Source organism: Zophobas morio, unplaced genomic scaffold (genome assembly GCF_036711695.1).
Source record: "Zophobas morio isolate AGI-343-1 ecotype UQ-CSIRO unplaced genomic scaffold, CSIRO_AGI_Zmor_V1 ptg000108l, whole genome shotgun sequence".
NCBI lineage: Eukaryota > Metazoa > Arthropoda > Insecta > Coleoptera > Tenebrionidae > Zophobas > Zophobas morio.
The window spans coordinates 4,833,968-4,849,610 of NW_026972213.1; the positions used below are offsets into that span (position 1 = coordinate 4,833,968).

The 15,643-nt window shown below is 33.7% G+C and overlaps 5 protein-coding genes and 1 long non-coding RNA gene across 8 annotated transcripts in view; 5 read left to right on the forward strand and 1 right to left on the reverse strand.

Moving 5' to 3' along the window:
* Nucleotides 1–15,643, reverse strand: part of LOC135144600 (uncharacterized) — a 105,130-nt gene that overhangs the window by 6,345 nt on the left and 83,142 nt on the right. The window lies entirely within an intron of this gene.
* LOC135144644 (uncharacterized) lies at nucleotides 281–1,714 on the forward strand. 2 transcript variants are annotated; one of them, XM_064076696.1, is made up of 3 exons: nucleotides 281–1,168; nucleotides 1,222–1,468; nucleotides 1,520–1,608. In XM_064076696.1, coding segments are annotated over exons 1-3 (1,047 nt in total). In that variant the 5' UTR covers nucleotides 281–370; the 3' UTR covers nucleotides 1,522–1,608. The 2 variants fall into 2 exon arrangements, with proteins under 2 accessions (XP_063932766.1, XP_063932765.1); XM_064076695.1 differs by having other exon boundaries at nucleotides 1,222–1,714.
* LOC135144667 (uncharacterized) lies at nucleotides 3,450–4,876 on the forward strand. The gene is made up of 2 exons (XM_064076724.1): nucleotides 3,450–4,333; nucleotides 4,389–4,876. The coding sequence occupies exons 1-2, from the start codon at nucleotides 3,533–3,535 to the stop codon at nucleotides 4,833–4,835; spliced, it is 1,248 nt and encodes a 415-aa protein (XP_063932794.1). The 5' UTR covers nucleotides 3,450–3,532; the 3' UTR covers nucleotides 4,836–4,876.
* Nucleotides 5,820–7,154, forward strand: LOC135144663 (uncharacterized). Its single transcript, XM_064076717.1, has 2 exons — nucleotides 5,820–6,615; nucleotides 6,669–7,154. Exons 1-2 carry the CDS (start codon nucleotides 5,821–5,823, stop codon nucleotides 7,113–7,115), a joined length of 1,242 nt encoding a protein of 413 aa, XP_063932787.1. The 5' UTR covers nucleotide 5,820; the 3' UTR covers nucleotides 7,116–7,154.
* On the forward strand, nucleotides 7,253–9,316 carry LOC135144662 (uncharacterized). The gene is made up of 2 exons (XM_064076716.1): nucleotides 7,253–8,768; nucleotides 8,826–9,316. Exons 1-2 carry the CDS (start codon nucleotides 7,968–7,970, stop codon nucleotides 9,270–9,272), a joined length of 1,248 nt encoding a protein of 415 aa, XP_063932786.1. The 5' UTR covers nucleotides 7,253–7,967; the 3' UTR covers nucleotides 9,273–9,316.
* LOC135144664 (uncharacterized) lies at nucleotides 10,504–11,951 on the forward strand. Of its 2 annotated transcripts, XM_064076719.1 has the most exons (3): nucleotides 10,504–11,400; nucleotides 11,456–11,702; nucleotides 11,754–11,951. In XM_064076719.1, the coding sequence occupies exons 1-3, from the start codon at nucleotides 10,663–10,665 to the stop codon at nucleotides 11,900–11,902; spliced, it is 1,134 nt and encodes a 377-aa protein (XP_063932789.1). In that variant the 5' UTR covers nucleotides 10,504–10,662; the 3' UTR covers nucleotides 11,903–11,951. The 2 variants fall into 2 exon arrangements, with proteins under 2 accessions (XP_063932789.1, XP_063932788.1); XM_064076718.1 differs by having other exon boundaries at nucleotides 10,505–11,400; nucleotides 11,456–11,951.

Consider the following 15,643-nt stretch of genomic DNA (forward strand, 5'->3'; position numbering starts at 1 on the left):
TATCTTTACTTTAATCATACACATACCAATTAATCGATCTAAACATTTCAACGAAGATATTCCCAACTTTTTGCGCATCTGCATTCTATAACAGAACTTGCCGTTTTATAACAAAAGTATGGCTAGCTCTCTCATAATTTTCGTATAGGGAAATGGTAGAATTCCATCAGATGAGAACATTATCTACCATAAATTAAAGTGTATCATACATACTTATGGAAGTTATCAGATTGGTGTTATCTCACGAAAATATGACTAGCATTTAAGTGGTAGTATTCATTGTTCATCACAGTTTACAATCAGGTTTATTTGTTCACAAATAAAAAATCTTACGCTTTTAAAAAGTAATTAGTGTTTAAAAGATATTAACATGGCCTCAACGAACAATACTTCTGAAAATGAAATACGGTCCTGGCTAGAGGTCGCGCTAAAAGATGAAAATTTCAAGGACATTTCAGTTAAGATACAAGGAAATTCAGAAAAAGGAGACGGTTATATGGGTGATATAATTTTTGTGTCGGTTGAAGGAACTACTGACAATCAGTCGTCAAAAAAGTATGATCTCGTTTTAAAGTGTAGCAAAAAGAGCAAAGCTTTGCGCGAAACATCGCCAGTGAAGGAGGCCTTTTTGAACGAGATACTCATGTACAAGGAAGTTTTGCCGTACTTCATTCAGTACCAGAAAGAAAAAGGAGTCGCAGCGCCATTCAACAGTGTACCAAAGTGTTACGGCTCTTTTACTGGAAAAAATATGGAAATCATTGTTTTGGAAAATTTGAAAAGCAACGGCTATGAGCTGTGGCCGAGGAAGGAACCACTGTCACGAAGACATATCGATTTGATAGTAACAGAGTATGGTAAATATCATGCGACGTCTTTGGCTCTACAACATCAACGACCAACGGATTTTCAAAAGTTTCTTGACACTGTGATCGATATTATTGAAATATTTACGAAGACAAATGACCAGCAAATCCTGTTCGGAACACCAATAGATCAGTCATGTGAGTTGCTTAAGGGTGATTTAGATGACAGCATTCTGTTACGGTGGAAGGGTTTGAAAAATCAGATTGAAAGTATTTTTGGAGATATGATTAAAACGTCAACAGGACTGAAGGTAATTTTGCACGGTGATTGCTGGAATAACAACTTCATGTTCTTGCATAAGGTATCATTACAAAAATTTAGGTAGTTAGTTTTGGATAAGTGTTATATTTTTAGACAGGCGAGGAGAAAATTCCTCTGAAGGTCGCATTTTTGGACTGGCAAGTGTCAAGATTCGCTTCTCCGATTGTGGATTTGTCATACTTTTTATTCGCGTGCCTTTCCAAAGAAGATTTAGAAGAGTTGGACGTTATTTTGGTTTTGTATCATACAACATTTGTGAATCACTTGGTCCAGCTAGGAATAGAAAAGCCTGATACGTTATATCCTTTTGATCAGTTTTTAGGCGAATGGAATCATTTATGTAAATACGGCATTATGATGGCAAGTTTGTTAATGAAAGTTGTTTCTACAGAGAAAGATGAGGTTCTGGATATGGCTGAAGTTGCTGAAAGTGGAAAAGATTTTACTGAGACATTTATAAATGAAATTAGGGACAAGGAGAATTATAAGCGGAGAATTCGGCCAATTGTAGAATATGCAGCTAAACATAATTTAATATGATATATGCGTTTGTATTTATTAATAAATAATGGCTACATTATTTGCACTTGTGCGTGATTTTAAAATTCCTTTGCTATTCATTTAGGAGGAAAAGTGCCAGTTTTTTATGCAGGCTGCAGGTGATATATATTTACCGAAAGAAATTACGGAGAGAGTGACTTCGTGAGTCACTACATAATTTAAATTAAATATTTGATATCTAGAATGGACCGAATCATGGCTGATTTAGATGTTTTGTTTACATCGTTGTCATGGAAACTACACGTCGTAGCTGCCTGATATGCGCCTGATACAACTGTATTGTGAGCCCGTTGCGATCGTGCTCTGGAGGATTGAGTTAGTATCGCGGGTTTTAATTTTCATTCTGCGCGAACACGTTTGATAAATATTCTTGGATAATCTTCTCGGTAATACAGACATTCGGAAACAACTGCACACCGCTTATATTAATAATATTCGGGCACATAACGCAAGGGTCAACAAAAATCGCCATATATTACGCCGATTGATAATGTGCATAAAATTTTGTGGAGTGTTTCAATTTGCTTTACGTGGACATGACGAAAGTAGAGAGTCACAAAATCCAGGTATATTTCGAGGTCTGATTGATTTTATGGCTGAATTGGACTTTCAGATCATTTGAAAGAAGCAACGGTTTTTAAAGGAACCCCTAAAACTGTCGAAAATGAACTTTTAGATGCCATGAACGTAAAATTTTGACCGAAGACGAAAAGATATGTGGAGAAATCCTTCTTTATTTTTATTGTGTGTATTTTTGTATTTATTTCCGTCACACAATTTCGTCTATTACTTGGTAATAACAACCTGTATTATATTTTCATATTTAACTCATCAATCAAATTGTGTCCCCCCATTTCAAAAGGTCACGAGCCGCTACTGCATAATATTAAGATTAGCTATGATTTTGACGACGTTATATGCAAAATATTCGTTTTGCGTGGCAACTATGACCACTTTTTAAAATCACGTAACAGGTGCACTTCGAAAAACTTCGTATGATACTTCGTTAATAAGAATTGTTAATATAAAATTCCACTTTGTAAAATTTTGCACAAATTTCAGAAATAAGGATTTCTCAAGTTAAGTTGGTGTCATAATCTAAAAAAATGCACCGTTTGTTTTTAATGTTAGCATGACGAGACAACACAAAAAGCAATTAATGCTCGTTTTTCTCGTTCTATTCAGTTTTTATTTATTGATAGTCTAGGCGCACAATTTCTCCTGTGTTGAAACATACTATCAAGTTTTACAAATTGTGAGAACTAGAAAACGTGTTATTTTGGACATGGTTGGGCATGTCATTTATAAAGAGCAGAAGAGATTGACTCTTGCTTGCATTTTCTTTTTTTTTCTGTTCCATCAGTTGAATCGTTTGATTACGATAATAACCTGATATCTGCTGTTTAGGTAACTATAATTTTCTACTTTTTTTATTCAAGGTTTGAAGAAGGCATAATCGAAAGCCTTGACCTAGTTACAGAAAATGTTCCATACATATTGGTTGCTTTCAATTTAATAAACACATATATTGGTGCTAAAACATATAAAAAAATATTTGCGTTTATAAAGTTTGTTGAAAAGTTGAAAATAAAAAAAAAAACATGTAAGTAGCGCTGTATTTACGAATTTTCTACAGGTAATTTAAAAAATTTGTCAGATAAGCACCCCATAATATGAAATAATATAGACTTAAGTCAGATTTATCTTATCTTACAAAATGAGAAGCGTTTGTGTTTTAGTACTTATTACGTATCAAAGTGAATACCACGGTTTTATTTCTTCACAAACGTATCTAGAAATTCATGTGACTTAAGTAGTTAGTATTTAGATAATAGATATTAACATGGCTGCGGCAAATGATAATTCTGGAAACGAAATACGGTCTTGGTTAAAGATTGTGTTAAAAGAAGAAAATTTTAAAGACATATCAGTCAAGTTGCAAGGAAATTCGGAAAAAGGAGATGGCTATATAGGTGATATAGTTTTTGTATCGGCTGAAGGAACCACGGATAATCAATCGTCAAAAAAGTATGACCTTGTTTTAAAGTGCAGTAAAAAAAGTGAAGCTTTGCGAGAAAAATCGCCAGTGCATGAAGCCTTTTTGAATGAAATATTCATTTATAAAGATATACTGCCGTATTTTATTCAGTATCAAAACGAGAAAGAAGTCAAAACTCCATTTAACAGCGTGCCAAAATATTACGGTTCTTTTACGGAAGAAAATATGGAAGTTATTGTTTTGGAAAATTTAAAAAGCAACGGCTATGAACTGTGGCCGAAGAAAGAACCACTGTCACGACAACATATCGATTTGGTAGTAACAGAATATGGTAAATATCACGCGATGTCTTTGGCTCTACAACATCAACGCCCAACCGAGTATAAAAAAATTGTCGATGGAGTCAAAGATTTTATGGCAAGATTTGAAAAAAAGGCGGCTGATCACCAAATCCTTTTTGGAACATCTATAGATCAATCGCATGACGTGCTTAAAAATGATTTAGATGATAACATTTTGTCACGGTGGAAAGGGTTGAAAAATGAGATTAAAACTGTTTTGAGAGATTCAGTAAAAACGAGAACAGGACTGAAGGTAATTCTGCATGGCGATTGCTGGAGCAACAATTTTATGTTTCTGCATAAGGTATAATTACGTAAATTTAGTAGTTACCTTGGTTGAATACATTTGATATTTTCAGGATGGCGAAGAGAAAATTCCAGTGAAAGTTGCATTTTTGGACTGGCAAATGTCAAGATACGATTCTCCAATTCTAGATTTGTCCTACTTTTTGTTTACTTGTCTATCAAAAGAAGATTTCGATGCGATGGACGATATTTTGGTTACTTACCATTCATCTTTTGTAAATCGGTTGGGCCAATTAGGGATCGAAAAACCAGACACGTTGTACCCACTTAATCAGTTTTTGGTCGAATGGAACGAGTCTTGTAAATTTGGCATTTTGATGGCAAGTTTGTTAATGAAAATTGTTTGTACAGAAAAGGATGAAGTTGTGGATATAGCTCAAGCCGCTGAAAGTGGAAAAAGTTTTGGCCATTCCCTGATAAATGAAATTAGGAACAAGGGGAGTTATAAGGAGAGAATTAAACCGGTTGTGGAATATGCTGCTAAACATAATTTAATATAATTTATGCCTATTGCATTTAACAATAAAATATGTGCACAGTATTTTCAGGCAGGTTTTTTATGCGTATGAACGGGAAAACAAATAATTCTAAGAATATAAAATTATCACTGTTACTGTTATAGAATTTTGGTGATTGTATCTCACCATAAATTCTAAAAATTGATTTAAAAAAATTGTCAGATAAGCACCCCTTAAATATTATTACGAAATAAACCCATACGCCGCCCCGGTACGACGCTTATGGGTTTTCCAGTATGAAGGTCTCGGTGATTCATCATCAGTGACGGTGGCGCTGGAATAAAAAAAAACCTGGATGCGGCCCGCCAGAAGGCGCGGGAATTTTCTCGATAGTAAACTCCAGAACAATCTGGAAAGCGGCGTTTAAATACGGACCATCGCCGGGAACGGCCAGTTGGAGTTCAGTGAATGAGAAAAAATGAGTCTGTCAAATCCATTCCCGTCGAGTCGGAATTATTCTGTACATAATTGCTACATTGGTAAGTCGTGAAAAATTAGTACTACTCAGAAAGAAATTGTCGAGTTTTGCCCACGCCGATTTTTATTATCGATCATCGTAACAATATTTTTGTAGTAGATGTTGAAATGTTTCAAAAAAGAAAAAACCAGTGGAATTTCACGTTTGGGTATGTGCATAAATGAATGTTTTTATGTACAGCAAACAATATTGTTTTTACCATGGTTCTAGAGTAGTTAGCCGTAATTTTGAAGGAAACTATCATAAGCTTTCTCACCATGGATTTTTAAAAGTCATGTATAAAAATTTATCGGTAAACACCTCGTCGAGGACACAGAGTGAAGTGAAATAATATAAAAGTTGTGTCTGATTTATTTTATCTTTTAAAATATGACTAGCATTTATGTGTAGTGTTTATTATTATTTATCACTCTTATCTGTTCACAAACATATAAATTCTTTCCACTTTAATGTATTAGTTTTAGTTATTAAAATTTACTTGATATTAACATGGCTGCAACAAGTAGTTCTGAAAATGAAATACGATCTTGGTTAAAGTTTGCGTTAAAAGATGAAAATTTAAAGGATATTTCAGTTAAAATACAAGGAAATTCTGAAAAAGGAGACGGTTATATGGGTGATATAGTTTTTGTGTCAGCTGAAGGAATTACGGACAATCAGGCGTCAAAAAAGTATGATCTTGTTTTAAAATGCAGTAAGAAGAGTAAGGCTTTCCGTGAAACATCGCCAGTGAAGGAAGCCTTCTTTAACGAAATATTCATGTACCAAGAAGTATTTCCATATTTTATTCAATACCAAAAAGAAAAAGGGATTGCAGCTCCATTCAATAGTGTGCCAAAGTGTTATGGCTTTTTTACAAGAGAAAATATGGAAGTTATTGTTTTGGAAAATTTGAAAAGTGGCGGCTACGAATTGTGGCCGAAGAAGCAACCTTTGTCACGAAAGCACATCGATTTAGTGGTTACAGAGTATGGTAAATATCATGCGACGTCTTTGGCTCTACAACATCAACGACCAACTGAGTTTCACAAATTTGTCGACAGTATAAGCGATATTATGGAAATATTTGCAAAGACAAGTGACATACAAAACCTTTTTGCAACACCTATAGATGAGTCGTATGATTTGTTAAAAGATGATTTGGATGACAGCATTTTGGTACGGTGGAAGGAGTTCAAAACTCAGATTAAAAGTATTTTTGAAGATTTGGTTAAAGAGTCAGCAGGAATTAGGGTAATTTTGCATGGCGATTGTTGGAACAACAATTTTATGTTTTTGCATAGGGTACAACTACATAAATTTAAGTAGTTAGTTTTAAGTAAAATTTATGTTTTCAGCCAGGAGAAGACAAAATTCCTTTGAAAGTTGCGTTTTTGGACTGGCAAGTGTTTCGATATGCTTCTCCTATTGTAGATTTGTCATACTTTTTATTTGCTTGTATTTCCAAAGATGATTTAGAAAACTTGGACGATATTTTGGTGACGTATCATACATCTTTTGTAAATCAGTTGATTCAGTTGGGCATAGAAAATCCAGATATGTTATATCCTTTAAATCAGTTTTTGAATGAATGGAATGATTGTTGTAAATATGGCATTTTGATGGCACCTTTGATAATGAAAATTGTGTCGACAGATAAAGATGAAGTTTTGGATGTCGTTCAAGTCGCTGAAAGTGGAAAAGATTTTACCCATTCTTTTTTAAATGAAACTAAAGACAAGGAGAATTATAAACGGAGAATTCGACCAATTGTGGAATATGCTGCTAGACATAATTTAATATGATTTCTGTCTGTTTCGTTCAACAATAAAAAATGCTACGCAGGCCGATTTTTTTGTTGTAACTGATGGAGATATTTTGAACTGAAAAAGCAAATAAGTTTAAAATTATGTGGTTATTACTATTTCCGTCATTAGTTTTACAATTTTCTTTTGTTTTAAATAGTGTTCAGTATAAATTACCCGCTATAACAAACATTCTTTTATCAAAAAAAAAGTTAATTAGAGTTGGGGTTATAAGCTTCGAGTGGTACTGCTGCACTCAGTTTGACGTCACACAACCTTTAAGTAATAATTAGCCAGGCCTGCATGTGATTTACTTGTTTTCGCTCTACACTGAATGCAATTTTCATGTGTGTACGAGTAACAGACGATATAATTCTCGAGTGTGTTGATAAATTTTTGAGGTACGATGTAAAGACTTGAACATAGGTAGCACCTTAATATGCTCAGTAGAGAACCCTTGCAATACCCTTCCATTGATTCCGGTACATAAGATACATTAATATAATTTTGTAAGAAATTACGCTTGCCATAGCTTATTGTCGATACTTGTTTTTCTTTTTTTTGAAAAATTTGCGAGTTTGTTATTTGGTTGCGTAATGTTAATGCATGATTGTGCAACGAGTACTTACTAGTCATCAATAACATACGTTATCAGATAATCACCTCTTGGTGATAGACACTGTGAAATAATAGTGTTAGAAGTTATGTGAGATTTTATCTTATCTGACAAACTTGAAGAGCGTTTGTGTTTCAGTACTTATTGCATATCAGACTGAATACCACATATTTATTTGTTTGCACGTATAAATTCATTTGACTTAGAAAAGCAATTAGTGTTTAGAACATATTAACATGGCTTCGACAAACAGTACTTCTGAAAACGAAATACAGACTTGGTTAAACATTGTCTTAAAAGATGAAAATTTTAACGACATATCTGTTAAGTTACAAGGAAATTCGGAAAAAGGAGATGGTTTCATGGGTGATATAGTCTTTATATCGGCTGAAGGAACCACAGCTAATCAGTTGTCAAAGAAGTATGACCTTGTTTTAAAGTGCAGCAAAAAGAGCAAAGTTTTGCGAGAAAAAGCGCCCGTGCAGGAAGCCTTTGTAAAAGAAATATTCATGTACAAAGACGTGCTGCCATATTTTATTCAGTACCAAAAAGAGAAAGGTGTCAAAGATCCGTTTAACAGCGTGCCAAAGTTCTACGGCTCCTTTGCGGACGAAAATACCGAAGTTATTGTTTTGGAAAATTTGAAAAGCAACGGATACGAATTGTGGCCGAAGAAAGAACCATTGTCACGACAACACATCGCTTTAGTAGTGACGGAATATGGTAAATATCATGCGATGTCTTTGGCTCTACAACATCAACGTCCAACTGAGTTTCAAAAATTGGTCGATACTATTCAAGATGTCACGGAAAAATTTGGAAAAAAGGGGGGTGACCTCCAAGCCATTTTTAACAAGTGTATAGACGAGTCTCTTGAGGTGCTGAAATATGATTTGGGTGATAGTATTTTGTTACGGTGGAAGGATTTAAAAAATCAAGTTACAAGCATTTTGAAAGATGCAGTGAAAAATAGAACAGGGCTGAAGGTAATTCTGCATGGCGATTGCTGGAGCAACAATTTCATGTTTATACATAAGGTATAATTATACTATATATTATTTAAATAGTTACCTTTCAATAAATTTTATTTTCAGGCAGGAGAAGAGAAAGTTCCTTTGAAGGTTACATTTTTGGACTGGCAACTCTCAAAATACGACTCTCCAATTGTCGATTTATCATACTTTTTGTTCACTTGTCTTTCTAAAGATGGTTTTGAAGCGTTGGATGAAATCTTAGTTACTTACCATACCTCTTTTGTGAATCATTTGGCTCAGTTAGGGATAGAAAAGCCAGATACGTTATATCCTTTTGATCAGTTTTTGGCGGAATGGCGTGGTTCTTGTAAATACGGCATTTTGATGGCAAGTTTGCTAATGAAAATTGTTTCGACAGAAAAAGATGAAATTGTGGATTCAGCTCAAGCCGCTGAAAGTGGAAAAAAATTTGGTCATTCCTTGTTAAATGAAATTAGGAACAAGGACAATTATAAGCGGAGAATTCAACCAGTTGTGCAATATGCTGCAAAATATAATTTAATATGATTTGTGCCTATTTCGTTTACAAATAAAAGATGCATGCTCAGTAATTTTAGGTTTATGTAATTCTAAGGTCTTGTTGAAAAGTTCCCATACTAGAGAGCAACTTTTATAAATAGCGTAAGGAATCGGTGTATACGGTATACATTACATTGGTCGATATGATTATAACCATAACGACGTGTTTTTATAAGCGAAAAAGTCTCTTGCGCAAACACTCTATTATCTATTATTATCGTTATAATGGTTACAGTGTCCACTTCATGTTCTTCACTATAACTTGCTAAGCAAACTTTAGTGCTTTGTTGTTATATCTTGCGATTGACAATAAACTGAATTAGAGTTGACACATTAGCTAACATATTTGGATGGCACCACTGTCCTTAATTTGACGTATTTCCGAGTCAACATAACCTTTAACAAATTATTTTTTGTCAGTTGGGAGTTCAGTATTTCGTATTTGTACTCAACGAAATTTAATGTTTGGATACGTGGTAAGTATATGCATGTTTTTATCGGTGGCAGATTATTTTTACTAGGATAATTCAGAATGCAGCAGTTTTGTAACGAAAATATCACTAGGTGCTTGATAAAAAAGATTAGATAAGCACCTTTTACAAAACAAAAAGTGAAATAATATTGCACATGGTTAATTCAATTTCAGCACGTGTCTAATTTTTGACACTGACAAGTGACAGAGTTGTCAGCTGAGAGTATAATGTGCAGTAGTACCACCGATACAAAACCAAATTTTCAAAGGATTTTATCTTCCACTTGGTGACGTATAAGCACATTTCATTTAATTTTATCGCAACCAATACGTATATGACTTAGATCTGTTGCTATACAGTAATTACGACATTTAAAAATATACTTATATACTCAAAACACGCATGCATAAAATCATGCCTTTTCATATTAAAGAAATCGATTTCGTTGAATAGTTTTGTTGACGTGAAATACGTATAATAATGTAGGGGAGTACTATTTTTAACAATTTGCATTTTTTTTAAGCCCAATGGCCTTTACCGTTTGCATGATGTTTCTTATAGAACTTGTACTATTTATGTAGCAAAAATATAACTAGCTCATCATGATTTTTTTATAGGTAGTTATAAAATTTTATCAGAAGATAAGTGTCTTATTAGAAGACACATAGTGAAGTGAAGTCATATGGCAGTTATAATTGATTTTTTTTATCTCAAAACAATGAGACTAGCAATTAAGCGTTAGTACTTACTACTTATCATTGTTAATACCACGGGTTTATTTGTTCTCAAATATATAAATTCATTCGTTTTAAAAAGTAATTAGTGTTTAAGTGATAGCAGCATGGGTTCGACAAACGATAGTTCTGAAAACGAAATACGATCTTGGTTGAAGATTGTCCTAAAAGATGAAAATTTTAAGGATATATCAGTCAAGATACAAGGGAATTCGGAAAAAGGAGATGGTTACATGGGTGATATATGTAGTTTTTGTGTTGGTTGAAGGAACTGCGGATAATCAGTCATCAAAGAATTATGATCTTGTTTTAAAGTGTAGCAAAAAAAGCCAAGCTTTGCGAGAAACATCGCCAGTGAAGGAAGCCTTTTTGAACGAAATATTCATGTACCAGAAAGTTTTGCCGTGTTTTTTTCAACACCAAAAAGACAAAGGGGTGAAAGCTCCATATAACAGCGTGCCAAAATGTTACGGCTCTTTTACCGGAGAGAATATGGAAGTTATTGTTTTGGACAATTTGAAAAGCAAGGGCTACGAACTATGGCCGAGGAAGCAACCATTGTCACGAAGACATATCGATTTGGTAGTTACAGAATATGGTAAATATCATGCAACGTCCTTGGTTGTACAACATCAACGACCAACTGAATTTCAAATTTTCGTCGATGCCGTCAACGATATTATGGAAAAATTTACAAAGACAGGGAATATGGAGAGCCTTTTTGGAACACCAATAGATCAGTCATCTGAGTTATTAAAAAATGATTTGGATGAAAGCATTTTGCTGAGATGGAAGGGGCTCAAAAATCAGATTAAAACCGTTTTTGATCATACGATGAATGACTCAAAAGCACTGAAGGTAATTCTGCATGGCGATAGCTGGAATAATAATTTCATGTTTCTATATGAGGTACACTTTTATATAAATTTTAGCAGTTCGTTTTTAATGAAATTTGTACTTTTAGTCAGGCGAAGAGAAAATTCCTTTGAAGGTTGCATTTTTGGATTGGCAGGTGTCAAGATACGCTTCTCCGATTGTGGATTTGTCATACTTTTTGTTTGCTTGTCTGTCTAAAGATGATTTCGAAGAGTTGGATGACATTCTGGTTAGGTATCATACAGCATTTATTGGTCACTTGGTACAATTACAGATAGAAAAACCAGAAACGTTATATCCCTTAGATCAATTTTTGGCTGAATGGAAACAACACTGTAAATACGGCATTTTGATGGCAAGTTTGTTAATGAAAATTGTTTCGACAGATAAAGATGAGGTTCTGGATATCGCTGAAGTCGCTGAAAGTGGAAAGCAGATGACCGATACCTTTGCAAATGAAATCAGAGACAAAGAAAATTATAAGCGGAGAATTCTACCAATTGTGGAATATGCTGCTAACCATAATTTAATATGATGTATTCATACTTGTTTATTTAAATTAAACGGCTTTGTAACTTATTAAATACTTTTTTGTACTGCCGAATTCCGTATCTGAAAATGAAAAGTAGTATCTGATATTAGCGAACCGTAATTTTCCTTGTAAGATCTATGGAGCCGCATATTACAAACCACGAATTACAAAATACATTGATGTGTCAAAAATAATAATTAATATAAAAAACATTCTGCTCACGTAATTTCAGTTTAAAATGTTAGTAACACTGTAGTCCATCATCCGTACCGTTTGCAAATTTATTTGGCAACAAATTTGCAGTTGTCTCTTCTAGTAAAATTTTAAAATACTGGGGTACATTTTTTTTATGAACGTGACATTTAACACTTATTAGTGACAAAGTTAATACTCGCCTAAATATTGATAATAAGTATTACTAAAATTAGTATTTCTTAAAAAACTTAATTTTAGAAAAGCAGTACAAAATATATGTAAATTTCTCACGCCAAAGCCGAGTAGCATAACTGGCTTACATGCAGCTCCGGCTGTACCGTCGAGCCGTATTCTTGCTGGTTAGATTATTCGTTAATTTTGGCTCTTGTAATGTAAATAACTCATACCGCACGTGTAAATGCTTATAAAATATCATGTTTATATTTTTTGTTATCTGTGTTATTGTTCTGTACTTTGTTAGTGATAAACGTCAAGATCTAAATGGAGTACGTACCACATATTTTACTAGCTTTAGAATTTGTTACGAAATGGATAATGTGTTCGGCAAAATTTTCCAAGAAAGTTTTGAAGTAATTGATATTTCTTTACTATCTTTAACTTGTTGATTAAAAAAATAGATAAACTTAGTTACTAGAACTATCCAGAAACATTTTATCTTCCACTTAACTTAAATACTTAAATACAATGCAACAAAATCAGTGTAGTCTCAAAATCACAAAATTCTTAAAGGAAGTAACCATTAACCTCTAAATTGAAGTTGGCATTTTTAAAATGCACCAAAAAGAATTTCCGATTTCATTTGCATCTGACTACAACTTTAGAAAATGTAACTTTTGTTCGCTTGCTTTCAGTAAATTGGTCTTTTCTTGGTGAATATTTTGACATTGGTAATGCATTAGGCCAATCCTAGTTATCCGATCTAGGTTGATAGTGATATTGATCTCATTAAGGGGTTAAAATATAAAAATCCGACCTTAACAAAACTATAGAAAATCTAATTCTCTAGATGATTAGTTACTATTCAAAAGTTTGAGAACATAATTAAAATCGAAAATAAGGGAGAAGAGCAAGTGTTATCTACAAACAAATGAATAATTACATTAAGTCTGACCTAAAGGTGTTCTGGTCATTTATAAAATTAAGAAAAAGCTCTCTTAATATTCGATCAGGTATGACCAACAACTGTATTAATTTGGGTGATCCACAAGAGATAGTCGATAGATTTAAATTGTTCGAGTTTGAACAAAGCTGTAAAATGTAGTGGTCCTGATTAAATACCGACGTTTTTTGTAAGAAGTTGTATGAATGTTTTCGTGAGACCATTGACTACTGTGTTTAATTTTTGCATAAAATTTTGCAAGTTTCCCTATCAGTGGAAAATTTCAAGAATTTGCCCCCTGTAACAACAAACAAGATGTTAAATCCAATTTAGGAAACTATAGACCAGTTGCCCACAAATGCTTTGCACGCACTGACATGGATTTATCAGAGGATGTTCAACTGAGATTAATCTTGCCTCCATAACTCCGTTTTTGTGCGATTCGTCAGGTTGACGCTATCTGTACCGATTTATTAGTCATTTATCCATGACAATGGCATTCGATAAAATTAACCATCACCTGTTACTACAGCAATTGAAGTGGTTTGGGTTTTCATAGTCTTTAATTTCATTACTAGGTTCGTATTTGTCTAAGCGTTATTTGTTTGTCAAACTTAATGGATTTAAATCTGAATTCATTAATCAAAAAACGGGTGTTCCTTAGGGTTTGGTCCTGGGCCCTTACTTTTCATATGTTCGTAAATGATATCGTAGAATTTGTAGATGTGCATGCAGTTTTATTTGCGGATGACTTAAACATTTATAGTGTTATAAATACCCATGGTGATTTATTACGGTTACAAAAATGTTTTGCTAGAATCTTTAATTTGTGTAAAAATAATAATCAGATACTGAATATAAGTTTTATGTAATGACTTTTACGAAAAAAGTAGCTCCCGTTCTCTTTAATTATAATATTATTGATAGTACTATTCTTACTAAACCTGAAGTTGTACACGATCTTGTTGCAGTCTTAAGCTTTAAGTTGTAAATATCTCTTGCTATTGTACTACTGTCGTTCTCGTTATTACCAAATAGAATTTTATAAGGTAGAAAGAAATTTCCAAAATTATACTAAATCTGACTTTAAGGCTTTAGACTTTGTTGTGCGCAATGGTCACAATGGAAACGAGTTTGTTAATAAGTTTATTAGGTTTACAATTTGTTTTTGGAATATGTTTTTCCTGAATAGATTCACTTGATGCAGTTGTGTGTGATCAATTGATCATGCGTATATACACTTTTATACTGAAGACATTAGTCGATTTGAGCTTTCTTGGACGCTTTATATTAATTCCCCTTTACGCATTTAAAGAAAGAATACATCGTTTGTGGTTATCTTCAATAGTATTTTAGCCGCAGGCCAGTTTTGAGGTTGAAAGGTAAGATTCAAGATTTATTAATTTATTAGTGTTAAAAACAAAACAAATAAAATCAACGGTTCTCCGTTGTTTCCTTTTGGGTGTGAATTCAAACTTCATGATTTATAGTGTTGCAGCTTTCTTTGTTTCAGTTTCGATATCGGTAACGTCATTCATCAGTTTTTGGTTTTCCAGGGTGATGAAATTTGAATATTCTCATATTTTCGAGTGGGATGAGCTCAAAAATGAAGTGTTCCGTTTCAGTAATCGAGCAAACTGACAATTTTACGAGTTTGCTGTATATACGAGGGTTGTCCGGCGGAAATTGAGCCTCGTCTAGAAGATGGGTGTTTAAAAAAAAAACTTCGACTGTATGTATACACACATAATGTTAGTAGTTGATGTCTCAAATCTGGTTACGATTGATGTAACGGTTATTGAGAAAACGTCAAACAAACCACAACATGTCTAGTGAAACGTTGTCTTTTTGGAAATTGGAATATCGTACTGTGATAAAATACCTTGTAAAAAAAGGTAAATGTGCCAAAGAAATTAATGAAGAATTATTGGCCACTTATCCACAATGTGCTCCATCATATGCAACAGTCAAAAGGTGGACTCGACTGTTCAAAGAAGGACGAAAGTTAATTAAAGACGATGAACACCCAGGGCCCTTTTGCACTGTCGTTACCGACAAAAATATCAAAAAAGTAGAACAATTAGTTCTCGAAGACCGTCGAATTCGAGTTCGTCAGATAGCAGAGGAATTGAAGATTAGTAAAGATAGTGTTGGACAAATTCTTCATAATCAAATTGTTAATGAGCAAGGTGAGCGCGCGTTGGGTACCCAAAATGCTAACGCCGTTAGATCGGGAACGGAGGGTGGAAAGTTGTCATGATTTTCTTCATTTATGTGAGAATGATTTGGATGCGATTTGTCATCGTATTGTAACCGGTGATGAAACATGGATTTATCAGTACGATCCAGAATCCAAACAAGAGTCAATGCAATGGATAAAAAAGGGAGAAAAGCCACCGCTCAAGTTTAAGGTTCAAAGAATGGCAACC